Raw genomic sequence first — 14,255 nt, forward strand, 5'->3', positions numbered from 1 at the left:
CTCTTTGCTGTTCAGATTTCTGGAAGCCTTTTAGTGAAGGAAGTAAATGTGATAAGTAAATGTGATCTAAAATTAATGTGGTCGAAAACTAATCATTATAGGTCAGAGAGGGGACTGAACTTTACTTTGTTTACTGGAGTTAGGATATCTTAGAATTGATTGATCTATACCCTCAAGGACATTTTAGAATCGATTTATACTGGGGTAACTTCAAAGTAGTGATTTCATAACCTGATCTTCCAATCTTGTATTAGATCTCAAGCATTTGACTTGAATCCACCAACTACTCAAGAACAGCATTTAGCATCTTACATGACTACTGCAATATTCAATGAGATATTTTGTAAAGCACCTAAGAGTCAATTACCAGTACTTTAATAGTAAGCCTAATAACCATCCTGAATTAGTACTGTAATAGTAAGCCTAATAACCATCCTGAATTAGTACTTTAATGGTAAGCCTAATAACCATCCTGAATTAGTACTGTTATGGTAAACCTACTAACCATCCTGAATTAGTACTGTAATAGTAAGCCTACTAACCATCCTGAATTAGTACTGTAATGGTAAGCGTAATAACCATCCTGAATTAGTACTGTAATAGTAAACCTACTAACCATCCTGAATTAGTACTATAAGCCTACTAACCATAACCATCTTGAATTACTTTAGTAAACTAAAAGACCACATTACTTACTGAAGATTGGGAATAGAAAGTACATTATTTGAAGGAATGAAATGTCTATGGTAAACTAAATGTCAATAAGACAACTCGTAGTTTGAATTCAAAGTTTATTAGACACAGCATTACAGATTGACTAAAAGCTTTTGTGTGACCCATCAGTCAACAAAATAAGCCAGAGTGATTGGACAAAGTAATAGTATTGAAAGCTTGAAACAAAGTAGAATGCAACTGATTTGTCTGTATTAGTGGAATTGACATCATTACATCAGCAGTCCAGTCAAGAAAATGTCACAACTATGAGGTGTACAAAAAATGTTTGTGAACAAAATAATCTGAAATTTTGGCAAACAAATTTATTAAGATCTCATAGACTGCTAAATTACACTAATTATATATATACACACATTTCCTATTATTACAAAATATAAAATTGTGAAATACTAAAACCGTAATAAAAAAAAATAATTTAAAAAGCTGGAATTGAAACTAATAAGTATTTCTGATACATGGGGTTACCAGCTTTAATGTTCTTACCAAAGATCTGGAGTCTGAAAAGCTAGTCACAGATAGCATAGGAAAAAAAAATAAAAATGAACATTAGTTTTATTAGCCAACCATACATGTTCTTACAAGCTTCTGTTTATCATAGTTTTATAGTAAGTTGTAATCTTTTCTGTACAATTATATTAGCTTTAACACAACCTTATGCTATGTTAGAAAAAAAAAAGGTATTCAGCATTACAGTAAATTATCAAAGACTCAACCAGTGCTTGTTGTTTTTTTGTTCTATAACAGACATAAGCTGCACCAATAAATTATGCAAAATGAAAAAAAAAAAAATTCCATTCCATCTTTTTTTAAAGTTTAAATGAGCAAGTCCATCACAAAAATATTCACTACAGATCACTGGAAACTAGTATATAATTGAATATTTTATCACAGGCATGAAGCCACAGTTTGTAAACTTTGTATAAAAAAAAAGGCTGAATTCTAATAAATATTTGGTGAAATTAAAACAACAGCAAAAACAAAAAAAAAACACCTAAATGTTGAGATATGACTGGAATCATCGAGTGACTGAGCTAACTTGACTTCACTCTTTTAGTCAATAAGAGAGGCTATGTTTAAATACTTGCTTAGATGTGAGAAGTTGATGGAAAAACTGTAAAATACTGAAAAAGCATACACACCTGAATAAAAAAGAAAACCATATGCACATTAATATAACAGAAAACAAAACAACCCTGGGATGTATAACATGAAAAGTCTATATAAAAAAATGGTGTACAGAATTATAATAGCTCTTTGAAACAAAAGAATGAAATTATTTACAAATGATAACTGAACAGCTACATGGGCTTCACAATCTAACTTGTTCTAGACAAATGGACATGATCAGCTTCAAAAGAGAATGATTTCACCAAATGTCCCAAGACTACTGTGCCCATTAGATGAACAAGCTTACACTATAAAAGCTACCAATAATAAAGCAAGTGATTATCTACATTTTGTCATTATAAGTGTTATAAATAATTTTTAGTAATATGTGCTCTTATATAGATTTATAAATCAAAACACAAAAAAAGGACAAATCGTATACACCAGTTTATATCTTAGTACTGATAGATACAAAACTATATAAAGTACATAGAACATCTTTACAGGCAAGACTTGATGTTATGTTTGATCAACACCACCAAGAAAAGGGAGGAAACAATAATTTGGTCTTCAATATTTCTTTCACTATATTTCAAAGACCATGCGTTTCTATTATCTACAATTAATCATTAGATATTGATTAAAAACAGCTTTGATCTTTCCTAAAAGGGTAATAGAGATGGCAATAAACATTGTATTTCCTATGATATATATTATATAAGTTTTAAAGTTTGAAAAAAATAATTAAATCAAAATACACTGACATATCAAAATACACTGACATATACAGATTGAAATAATCTCCAGTGACAGGCCTTAAAAAAAATAAATGCCTTTATTTTTGTTATACAAAAAAGTCATCTTCAAAGAGTCCCAAAAAAAAAAGTCTGGGAAAAATATCACAACGTCCTTATGTGATACTAGTATCAATCATAATGTAGAAAGAAAACTGATTTCAGATAAGTGTAGTTCTCAAATCACATTGGTTCCACTTGAATCATAGTGTGGTCTGAAAACGTGACAGAAGAACAAAGTGAATGTATCAGACGGAGCCACCATCATTGATTGCACGACACTATGAGCACAGTCAGTAAACAAGCCATGAAAAAAAATCAAGATTAAGTAGGATAAACAGGCTAATGAAGAGATTTTAAGTAGTCTTTATAAAACTAATTTCATCCATTTGAATTCAAGTAATGACCTACTAAAGTGATGATTTCATGACATGTATTCCATCATATATACATATACAAAAGGTATAATTACAACCAATTTAGCTAAATGAAAAAAGAAACTATCAAAAGCATGCATTGAAACAGCAACCTAAATGCTTCAAACTAAAGTAAATAAGGAAAAAAAAAAAAAAGATCTGATACTACTTAAAAAAAAAGGATTAATCCAAAATCTGGGATGAAATTGTGCTTACTCTATAATGGTAATCCACAAAATATAATACCAACAACAAAATAACATTTATTAAAACAGGCTATCTTTATATCTTTATGTATGTTATTGCAATTCTTACAACATTGAATTCATTTTTAAAATCCACCAAGTTTGTATTTTATCAAAAATAAAAAAAATGAAACCAAGTAGATTCATTTAATCATTTATCAGTTCCTTCCTACATAAATGTTAGTACTGAACAGGGACACAAATTGCCAGGAAAGTTTGGAACATTGACTACAAACACAAAGTTGAACACTTTTTGTCAATGATTTTTGTTTGCTTATCAACTATGTAATTAAAAACCATGAGAAATAAGGCAAGCTCTACAACAGCACATGGCATGTAATGATTGGAGGATGACCCATTGCTAATACAGTCAGTCTCAAGCAGAACAAAAAGATTACATTGCTAGAGATGTGTGATTTTTAGATGGCACTTTCTTTATTTTCTTTGCTCTTCTTCTTAGAGAAGGAAGGGATTCGGAACTTCTTCTTTTTCTTTTTCTCCTTTGTTGGTGAAGGGTGCTCTTTAGTTGGTGAGCCCTTAAGATAAAAAAAAAAAGATGTTACTATCTCCCCTAATTATCTTTGGAAATATTTTTCAAAGAATTACACTACTTATGTGAGAACTAAACTTTTAAACATTGAGGCAATGGTGACGACAATTAGGCTATATTTAAGATTTTTTAGTAGTTTTAATGAAGTCACAGTAAGGATTCATGTTTTTTTTTTTTTTTTAAATTAAATTTTTTAAATACAAATTATTTTATTGAGTGTCATGAAATTGAAATGAATGTCTCTGAGTACATAGATATATAAATGAAAATAGCAATAGGAGGATTAGAAAATGAAAAAAAAAAGTTTTTCTTTCAATAAATTTTCGACTCAAATTTAGCCTAGAGATGGAAAGCATATCAAGAAACTAGTTCAAGGGATCTACCTCTTTACTACTCCTGTCTTCTAGTGTTTCACCACCACTGGCACTGTCTGTTGATTTAAGTGTGTCAGATTTGGATGGAGAGGCAGGTTTGGCTTCACCCAGTTCTGAAATTAACAATATACAAATTTTCTTTTTTCTTTTTTTTTACTAAATAATCTTAGCCAGAAAGACAATTAATATATAAGATCATCCAATTGATAACTTAAAATTTAAAAAAATGAAGATTTTTATAAATTAAATATAAAACATTACTTTGATAAATCCTAACAAAATCATAAGCTACAAAAAATATTACACAGAAGTATTCTAATGGTTAGTAAGAAAAATAATAATTATAAACATTAGAAATGGTAAATAAATATTGAGTCACAAAATAACTGATTATGTAATCAAGATGCAACGGGCAGCACTTAACTTACTGTTTTTATGACGACGGTCAGATTTTGACCTTTCAACATTTTTAGGCTCTTCCTTTTCTACTACTTAATTTTATGAAAAATAAAATGAACATAAAATAAAAATACTAAAAGAAACGCTAATTAAAATAACAACATAATTTTCAGCCTAAATATACTGGTCTAATTAGAATAACTGGCTTAATGTTAATTTATCATATTGCTTTGTTTTAAAGCATGCTAAAGAAAAAAAAAATATTCTGTAAGCTTTAAAACTTACTTATTTTACTAGGTTGTCTTTCTGACTCAGACCTTTTAACAGTCACAATTGTGGGCTCTGTCAAAACATGCAAATGCAAAAACAAAATGCACAAAATGCAACCAAAGAAAAAGGAACAAAACAAACCAAAACAAAACATTAAGCAGCTATTTTTGAACTGTTCTTAATAACAAAAAGTGAAATGTAAAAAATATTATAGATTTGTATTTTATTTGTTATTTATCTATTTCATAATTACTATCTCTAGACATTAATGTAATAGATATTAGTTTGTTTTTTTATTTTTCTATTTAAAATAAAGCATTTGAATACAAAGCAAGCAAATAATTAATAAGACAAATATTTCTGAACAAGATTTAAATCAAGAAAGCAAACTGTCAATAAAAGAAAAGAAAAATGTCCAAAGAAAAACAAAATGTATGGTTTAATCAACCTGAACAATCTGAACTTTCATATTCTGATTCCAAAATTTCACTACTTTCATCTGAGGAATTATCTAATGTAACATCAAGACAAAATACTCATTTTTCCACTAAAAAGTATTAGATTTAAAAAAATAAAGAAAAGAAAAATTCATGTGATTAACTTGATTTAGTTAAGTGTGATTTGTTGTGCAGTGTTTGTAGCTTGATACAAGTGAGACTATTTTAGAGTTAACTTTTAGAGTTAACAAAACAAACATTTAAAAAAAATTAATAAAATTGAGTAAGACCCATTAGAGAATGTACAACAAAAGTTAATCAACTGAGAGTGATAAATCAAAGATATTGAAACAGATACTGAAACAGCAATGGGTGGCCAGATATATCTTGAGTAAACATATTTTAGTTGGTGCAACTTATTGCTCCAAATATTAATCATATGATCATATTCAACTATGAAGCAATACCATGGGAAGAGTAGTGGTCTTTTTTATATATATATGTTCTGCACATTTTTTTAAAAATCCTTTCATTACAACACTTTAATATTAGTTTGCAATAAATACAATTAGAAGCCAAAACAACAAAATTTAAAACTTAGCTTTGCTCTATTTTAATACTTGTTAAAAGCATAAGATAAAACCCTGCCATAACTAAATGTGTTAGTTATCAAGGGCTAACACTAGATACAATAGAGTCTATATAATATATATAAATATAATATTTACTATTGTGTGTGTAACTTACAAATTTTAGCATCAAAAGTTGAGTTAGGTAAGGGAAAATTAGAATTTAAAAAAAATGTATAATCTTGGTAAAACAAAAATGTGAATAAAATATATACAGGGAAGAAGTATTTTTTTTTCTAAAAACACACAAAAAAAGGCCCTGCCTTAACAAAAAATAGCTTAAACCTCAAACATATTTGAAGCATACATGTCTGTATGAATACTTAAATGCTATTCTTGATTTCAAATGACTATATTTCTACATGGTGGTGATAATGATTGTCAAGAATAAAATACATCATCCCAGTATCTTTTGGTTAGATAGCAGAGCTATTTGTTATGGTCCATAAGACCTCTTTATAAAAGGGAAAATTATAGCAGTTTTAGCATCGCACCTTACTGGTGCAAGCATGCAAAGAAAGGGCAAGAATCTTTGTAGTTAAAAAAAAAGGCATTACCAACAGAGCCTGAAGAAGTAGCATAATCAAAGCCTGAGAATGACCGCTGCCTGATTGGGGCAACAGAACCAAACGAGGCATCCCCCAATAAGGCACGTGATGACCTACTTCGCTGTCGTGGCTGATACATTCGTGATGTGATGTCAGTAGAAACAATGGTTTTGGCTCGGCGCCGAGCAACACTACTAGCAACAGTACTATTATAAATTTCACCAATTGAGTGTGACTTATGTAGCCGTGTACCCGACCTACCATGCAACAAACCACTAGTAGAAAATGATCTGTGATGCTGCTGTTTGCTATATGCTTTGGCACGCCATGGTTCATAAGTCAGAGGATTTGAGGTGGTGGAACTAGATCTAGGCCTTGTCACAGGCTCTCCTATAAGTGAAGAAGGATTTTTCCTAGAAACATTTGGTGATAAAGTGTGTCTGGAGGTTAATCTTTCATCAAAGGATATTGTTCTGTGTTTCCTGCGATACATCATGTCTGCTTCAAATGATGCTGATGGATCAAATGAATCGTTTAAGTTTTGGGGGGTATCAAAGATATTTGTATCCCCTTCAATTCTCTCAAAATTAAAAAATGAAGGGGCTGAAGTATTCAAAACATGATCATCACTATGAGGTATGTCATTCTGTATAGGAAGAGGAAATGATTTTTCAGGATTATCAGACTCCTTCCTGAGATAATCACTATTATCTACATGGTCAAAGGAGTCTTCAAATGTAGATTCTGGTGTAGGTGGCTCCAACCTTATAGATATAGAATGTAACATATTAGAGGTTTGTTCTAGTAACTCTGGTCTAATTTCCGTTTTACTGTTATCTTGGAAATTAGAACAATCCTGAATAGGATTTGATTCAGGTAGATCAACATCTGATACTGTGGTGCATTGAAGTATTGGTAAGTCATCTTCAAGTAAACTCAACTTCTCTTCAATAAAAGGTAATGTAGGTTGAGGTAAATTGTTTTCCTTATCTAGTTCCATTGAATCATCAAGAAAATACTGCATATCTGGGCAACCTCCTTTAAGTTTAATTGGTTCCTCAATTGTACTGCTTGACTTAATAAATGAACTACTAGACCTTGAAGTGGCTGTCACATCACTTTCTTCTAGGTGTTCAGCATCAACTGAATCTGAAAGATTTTTGGCCACATCAGAGTTGTTTACAAAGGGCTTCCTTTGAAAATTTCTAAATGTTTTTAATTGCTTCTCTTCTCTTTTAGCTGACATAAAACTGGAAAGTTTGGGTTCCTCTACTGTATTTTCTTTCCATCTAGTAAATGTGCCAAGAGGAAGGTCATCAACTTCTTCAAAATCATTATCAGAACCTAAAACATCATCAAATGCAACTATGGGATCCATAAATGTTGACAAAGGCTTGGGTGTATCAAGGGACTTTTGTTTTTTCTGATATCTTCTGCCCTTAAAATGAAGATCAGGTTCAGGAATTTGAGGCAGTTCTGCTGGCAGAACAACTGAAGACTCAGCTTGTTCCAATGGTTCCTTATCATTTTCTGGTAATGTTGGACTTGGGTCATTTTCAACTGCTGCATCATCTGGATCTTGAAAATAGAGTTTATTTTTCTCTTCCTTTTCTTTTTCTTTTGCAAGTTTTTTTATTTTTCTTTTCTCCCCCTCATCATAGTATTTCTTGATAGGTTTTTTGTCTTTTGATTTCTTTTTCATAAAATCTGAGCTCTTCCCACCAACACAGCTAAACAAATTAAAAATACCTTTCTTTGTTGGTGTTTCTTCATTCTTAGTGGAGTCATTCTTATTATCATCAGAATCCTCTAAATTCAGTTCAATGGGATTATCAGGCATTAAATTATCCAATTCCTTCATCTGAGTGTCATTATCACTTTCTTGTGCTTCTTCACGGCTAATATCCAGTCTCCTAGGTAAGCGGCCACTTCGTCTTCCTCTTGCATACATGTAGGGCTCCAACTCCTTATGATCTCTTTTCTCTACTATTAAATCTTTTGGACTTTCTAATGGTAAAACAAGTTTAAACTTTTCTGATTGATCATCATATTCTTTTGAAGAATGTTTACTTCTCTGTTGCCTACTTTTGTTGTCAGAATCCTCATCATTTAGATAGCTTCTTCTTTTTCTAGGCTCTGCTTGTCTTTCACCTTTGTCAGGTATGATGGGTGCATTTTCTAAAGACTCTCTCCTTTTTCTAGGAATATCTCTAGATGTATCATCCATTTTATAATCTTTGTTAGGACCAGATCTTCTATAATTTGCTGATTTATTTTTTGGAGTATTTGCCTCCTCTTCTGAACCATCTTCAGCAGTGTTAACTGCTAATGAAATCATTCTTGGTGGAACAGGTGGAGCATCATCATCTGAGTCATTAGCAAACTTTGATATAGATGGATCAGGGGGAATGTCTAATTCATGCTTAGACTGATCATTTTTATTTTCATTGCTCATTTCTTTTCTAACAGTATTTCTTTTATCATCTTTTAGTTCAACTTTTCTATCTGTGGGTTTGTTTTCTATGCCTCCTTCCAAATCAGGGTTGTCAAGATTGTATTTTCTGTAGGTATTGTCATTTTCATCTTTGACAGCATCAGGTTTTTTAAATTTTTCACTTCTGTCTTCTTGTCTTTTATCACTATCTACTTGATTCAATTTCTTCGCCATGGATGTATCTTTATTTATATTATCATTTCTTTTAGGTCTGTCATGACTCCTTCTTTTATCTCTATCTTCAAGTTGTGTTTTATCATTTTCACCTCTATCATTCTTTCTTTTTACATTATCAGAATACCTTTTATTATATTCTTCATCTGGCATTGCACTATCTATATTTTTACTTTCTTGTTTTCTAGATAAATCATAACTTTTTGAAGCTCCTCTATCTTTTTCTTGCTCCTTATAATGATCTCTTTTATCTTTGTCATCATATCTTCTAGATCTATCACTTCTTCTTCTATCCCTATCTTCTTCTCTATCATATCTTTTAGATCTGTCATTTTTTCTATCTGTATCTTCCTCTTTGTCATATCTTTGAGATCTGTCATTTCTTCTATCTGTATCTTCCTCTCTATCATATCTTTGAGATCTGTCATTTCTTCTAACTGTATCTTCCTCTCTGTCGTATCTTTTAGATCTATCGCCTCTACTTTCCCTGCCTGCCTGTGCTCCCTTTTCTTCTTCACTGTCATATGTTCTAGTTCTGTCATTTCTACTATCTATACCTTCCTCTGGACCCTTACCATCTCTTTTATGTTTTCTAGATGGCTCACTTCTATCTGTACTTTCTTTGTGACTCTTTGCTTCTTCTTCTCTATCATATCTTACAGATCTCTCACTTCTATCTCTGCTTTCCTCTAGCCCCTTATCCTCTCTTTCATATTTTCTAGTTCTTTCAGTTCTAGCTGTATTTTCCTCCGGTCCCTTTTCTTCTTTTCTATTAGACCTTCTAAATCTCTCACTTCTTCTATCCCTGTCTTCCTCTGGATCATATTCTTCCCTGCCATATTGTCTGGTACTGTCACTTCTGTGATCATGCTCTTCCTCTGGACTTTTTTCTTCTTGGTCAGAGTGTCTAGGTCGGTTACTTTTTCTTCTATTTTCTTGTCTATGCTCCAGATATTCTTTCTCTCTATCATCCTGTCTTGCAGATCTTTCAGAACTCTTTCTTCTATCCACATTCACATCCTCTGTCTTGTCACCATCTTTGACTCTAGGATCATATCTTATGTTATCTTTATCATGTTTCAGTCTTCCACTCTCCCTGTCATAACTGTTTTGTCTCTTACTAGTGTCTTTAGATCCATCTTCATTTTTATTAGCTTTATCTGAGATCCTTTTATCTTCCTCATGTTTCAAAGCACTTTCATCTACATCCTCTCCTCTTCTAGACTTATCTCGCATTTTCACTAGCTCTTTGCTTTTTTCAGTATCTTTTGGACTATCTATATCAGTCTCTTTGACAAATCTCTTATGCTGATGACTCTCCAGAAGCCTAGAATCTTTTGGAATTTCAATCTCGGTCTCTGTAGCAGATTGATCTTTCGGTTGATTACTCACATAATCATCCAAATCAGTTTCCATAGCCAATGTTTCATTCTGTGGTTGTTTTCCAATATCAATCTCAGTAACAGATTTCTTTTTAGAAGTCAGTTCAGTAGCAGACTTAATAATAGGTGGTAACACCTGCACTGCTCTCTTATCTTTAGACATGTCTAGACTATGTGCCTTGGTGCGTTCAGGTTTTACATTAACATCAAGACTCTCTCGATTTTTGACAAATACTTTTCCTTTATCTGAAGTTCTGAAAATTTCTTCATTGAAATCCTCTTGGTCTCTTAACTCCCTTCTTCTTCTATCACTATCTTCTGATTTTATATTTTTTTCCTTCTTTGAATCCTCTCTACGTTCATATGGTTTATCATATTCAGAACTTGGTTGTCGCTCAGTTCTTTTTTCTTTTCTGTAATCTCGATAATTTCTATCATTATCATAATTTTTATTTTGATAACTTGTTATATCTCTTTCACTTTGTTCATCACTAGCTCTATGTTTGTCTTTTCTGCTGCCTGAACTTCTGTCTACATCTTCAACTGGTCTATGTCTTTCTTCTGATTGTGATGGTGGTCTTCTGTCATCTACGTCACTTACAACTCTTCTGTCTCTTCTCTGTTTTGGTGCCCACCGTCTTTTCGGTACATTGTCTTCTTCAGTGTGGACATCTTCACTATGATGTCTTGATTTAGGGTGAGGATTGGAAGACCTTGGTGGATTATAGGAAAGCCTTGAGCGATCCACTGTCCTACGATGCCCTTCTGTATCTGAAATACTAGGAACTTCAGTGGTATCGGGCAATGGTGGCATAGAAGAGGAGGTTAATGGATATGCAACTATATCTGGTGGTTTGAAAAAGCTTGCATAGTCTGAAAGTTTCATTATTTCGTTGTGAATCATCAAATTATGCCTGTCTAGGGCAAACTTTGTTGGAGAAAGATTGCCTTTATTTGCAATACCTACTACTGGATTATCATCAATGACAGTCTCTTTAGAAATGCCAGTTTTATTTGCAGCTATGCTTCTGTGTCTTCTCTTTTTATGATGGGGTCCTAATGAAACTGTTCTAGATAATGGAGCTTTACTAAGCTCATCTTGTGAGTCTTCTAGCCCCTCTTGTGATTTGGCCACAGCTTTTATTTTCTGTTTATTTAAAGGCATTATGTCCAACAGAGTCTCTTCAGACTTGCCAAGTTTTTGTGGGTAGGTTTTAAAAGGACTCTCCTTTGATTTACTCCTGCCTAGTTTAGGAGAGCTAGTTTGTAAGGGTCCTTCATCAAGATGTTTTAATTTTTTTGTGTATAGTTGACATTCTGTATGCTTAGTTTCAGTAATGTCTAAAACATCGTCAATCAATGTTTCCTTTCTTTCCATTGAAAGTCTTTCCTTTAGGTTTGAAGCATGAGAAAGATTCTTCAATGTATCCATGTAAGGTTCCATTTTTGATAGGTTTCCATCAGTTTTAATGGTTCTATTCTGATGATTGGTTAAGTCATCTTTTTGTACTAGCTCAATTTTTGTATTGATAATCAATTCTGGTTGTTCTTCAACAGCATCATAGAATACATTTTCCAATGCATCTAGTTCTTTAGTTTTGGTATCTTTTTTATCAGAATTTTCAACATGTGAACTAACATTTCTATAACCCTTCACTGAGTCAGTGGTAGCTGATGTATCTATGTGAACATCAGTTGAATGTTTATGTTCATGGGATTCAGTTACTAAACGGAGGTTTTTAGCCTTGTAAGTGAAATGGGAAATATCTTTATGTTCACTGCAGTTTGACAAAGTTGTCTTAATGGCATTGTCATCAATTTCTATGTCTTCAAAAGTAGCCACAGGGGCAGCACCAATAAATTCTGTTAAATTGAGTCCATCTACAACTAAATGTTTGTCAACTAAAACATTTTCAGGGCACTCCAGTATCCTTTCAAAGCTATCATCTGTCCTAAAAGAATAGGTTCTCTTGTTCTTATCAACAGTGTTGTCTTTGGTGAATGCAGAGGACACATTTCTTTTTTTTCTTTTATACTTTAATCGTTTTTTCTTGACAAGACTTCTGCTGAGCTTTGATGGAAAATATTTTGGTGCAGTAACCGTATTGTCAGCTTCATCAATCCATTCATCTGCACTCATCATGTTTAAATTTTCCATGCCTTTAGTCTGAACAATGCTGCACTGATGTGATGCATTATTTCCTTGACAATTTTCATGTGAATGTGCAGAAACATCCTGAGTAGTCTGATTTTGATTTAAAGGATTTTCAGAAATAGACTGGGTTATTAAAACAGCAGAGGAGTCATTCAATTCATTCTTCTTATTAGTATTTAAGGATGAATTATAACATGCAGAGCTTGGTGGGGGAGTTTCTATTTCCTCACCTTGCATTTTTGAGTTGATTGCCACAACTGTGCTTCCTACAGTACCACCCAACTTGTCTATAGACTTTAATTGAGACTTCTTTCTGACAACACGCACATTGTGTGCATTAGAAGTTCCATCCATCTCAACAACTGGCTCACTTACACATGCATCTATTCCATCAATAATACCACCTCTTTCAATTTCATTTCTTATTCGTCTTCTAACAGTAGAGTGGATAGTAAATTTGACTTTCATGGTGCCCTCTGAAGTCTGACCATGGTATAACTGAACTGGCTTAAGCTGAATTGTCAAATAATCCTCCTCAGAATGAGATGCTCCTGAAGCACACCACCTCAAATCCTCTGTGGCAGCACCTGCAGCATCTTCCCCAGTTTCTACACTATATTTGCTCTCTTTTTCTTCCAAACTATCTGTATGACAATGCCCTAACCCATGTGACTGCTTCATAGTATCGCTTGCAAAGGTGTCATTAGAATATCTAGTGTGAATACTTTCTGAGCTAGTTTGCTTATTCAAAGTGTTTCTTATCTGGCTACCCATTGAATGGTGACTACTAGAGGAGTGCTTGCACAAGGGTTCAGTTCCCGTTAGTATCTGCTGCCCCTTACCCCGTCGCATGACGGACAGGGCATCTGATATTACTGTCTGCACCACAGTGTCAGCCAACTCAGTGAGTGCCTTGTCTTCCCGGGATTGTTGGGGCTCTGGATTTAATTATTAGACTATTAATTTTTTAAATTAATTTTCTTTTGAAAAAAAAAAAAGTAAAAGTTCAAAATAAGTGAAACTAATTAATGATGTGATTTGAATTTATCTGATATGTTTAACTGTTTTGCTTTTTAAAGAACCTAACAGTTCAAAATAATAATGCCGTAGTGAATAAATCTAATGAAGAATGAGAAACTGAGCTGCAGTGCAAGAATTATAATACAAGGTTGAACATGGCAGTCTCTTGTTATTTTTTTTTTTTTAATTTAAAAAAGCAATTTATGAATGAAATTCTCTATGAAACTCTATGCAAAGAATTTTTAAGCCAAAATATTGCAAATAAATAATAAAATAAAAACTCATTTCCTTTTATTCTATTTAAATCAGTGATTCTAAATCAGGGGTCAATTAGACCCTTAGAGACTATTAAAGCTTTCAGGAGGGTTTTGAGTTACATAAAATATATTATTTATAATCTATTAAGAAAACTTTTATTTTCCAATCACACTAAATACAATGTTACAAAAAGCCACATGAATACTGAGGAGCTTTGAAGACTCGCTAATTTTTTTAAAAAAAGGTGATTTTGTTGCTATAGACACAA

The 14,255-nt window shown here is 32.5% G+C and overlaps 1 protein-coding gene across 3 annotated transcripts; it reads right to left on the reverse strand.

Annotated features, from left to right (window-relative positions):
- Positions 1-777: 777 nt before the first annotated feature.
- LOC129924708 (uncharacterized) lies at positions 778-13,545 on the reverse strand. Of its 3 annotated transcripts, none has more exons than XM_056021213.1 (5): positions 6,514-13,545; positions 4,906-4,962; positions 4,650-4,709; positions 4,231-4,334; positions 778-3,833 (listed from the first exon to the last, which is right to left on the reverse strand). In XM_056021213.1, the coding sequence occupies exons 1-5, from the start codon at positions 13,481-13,483 to the stop codon at positions 3,717-3,719; spliced, it is 7,308 nt and encodes a 2,435-aa protein (XP_055877188.1). In that variant the 5' UTR covers positions 13,484-13,545; the 3' UTR covers positions 778-3,716. The 3 variants fall into 3 exon arrangements, with proteins under 3 accessions (XP_055877188.1, XP_055877180.1, XP_055877194.1); XM_056021205.1 differs by having other exon boundaries at positions 4,650-4,712; XM_056021219.1 differs by lacking the exon at positions 4,650-4,709.
- Positions 13,546-14,255: the final 710 nt, after the last annotated feature.

This window comes from Biomphalaria glabrata, chromosome 1 (assembly GCF_947242115.1).
Source record: "Biomphalaria glabrata chromosome 1, xgBioGlab47.1, whole genome shotgun sequence".
NCBI lineage: Eukaryota > Metazoa > Mollusca > Gastropoda > Planorbidae > Biomphalaria > Biomphalaria glabrata.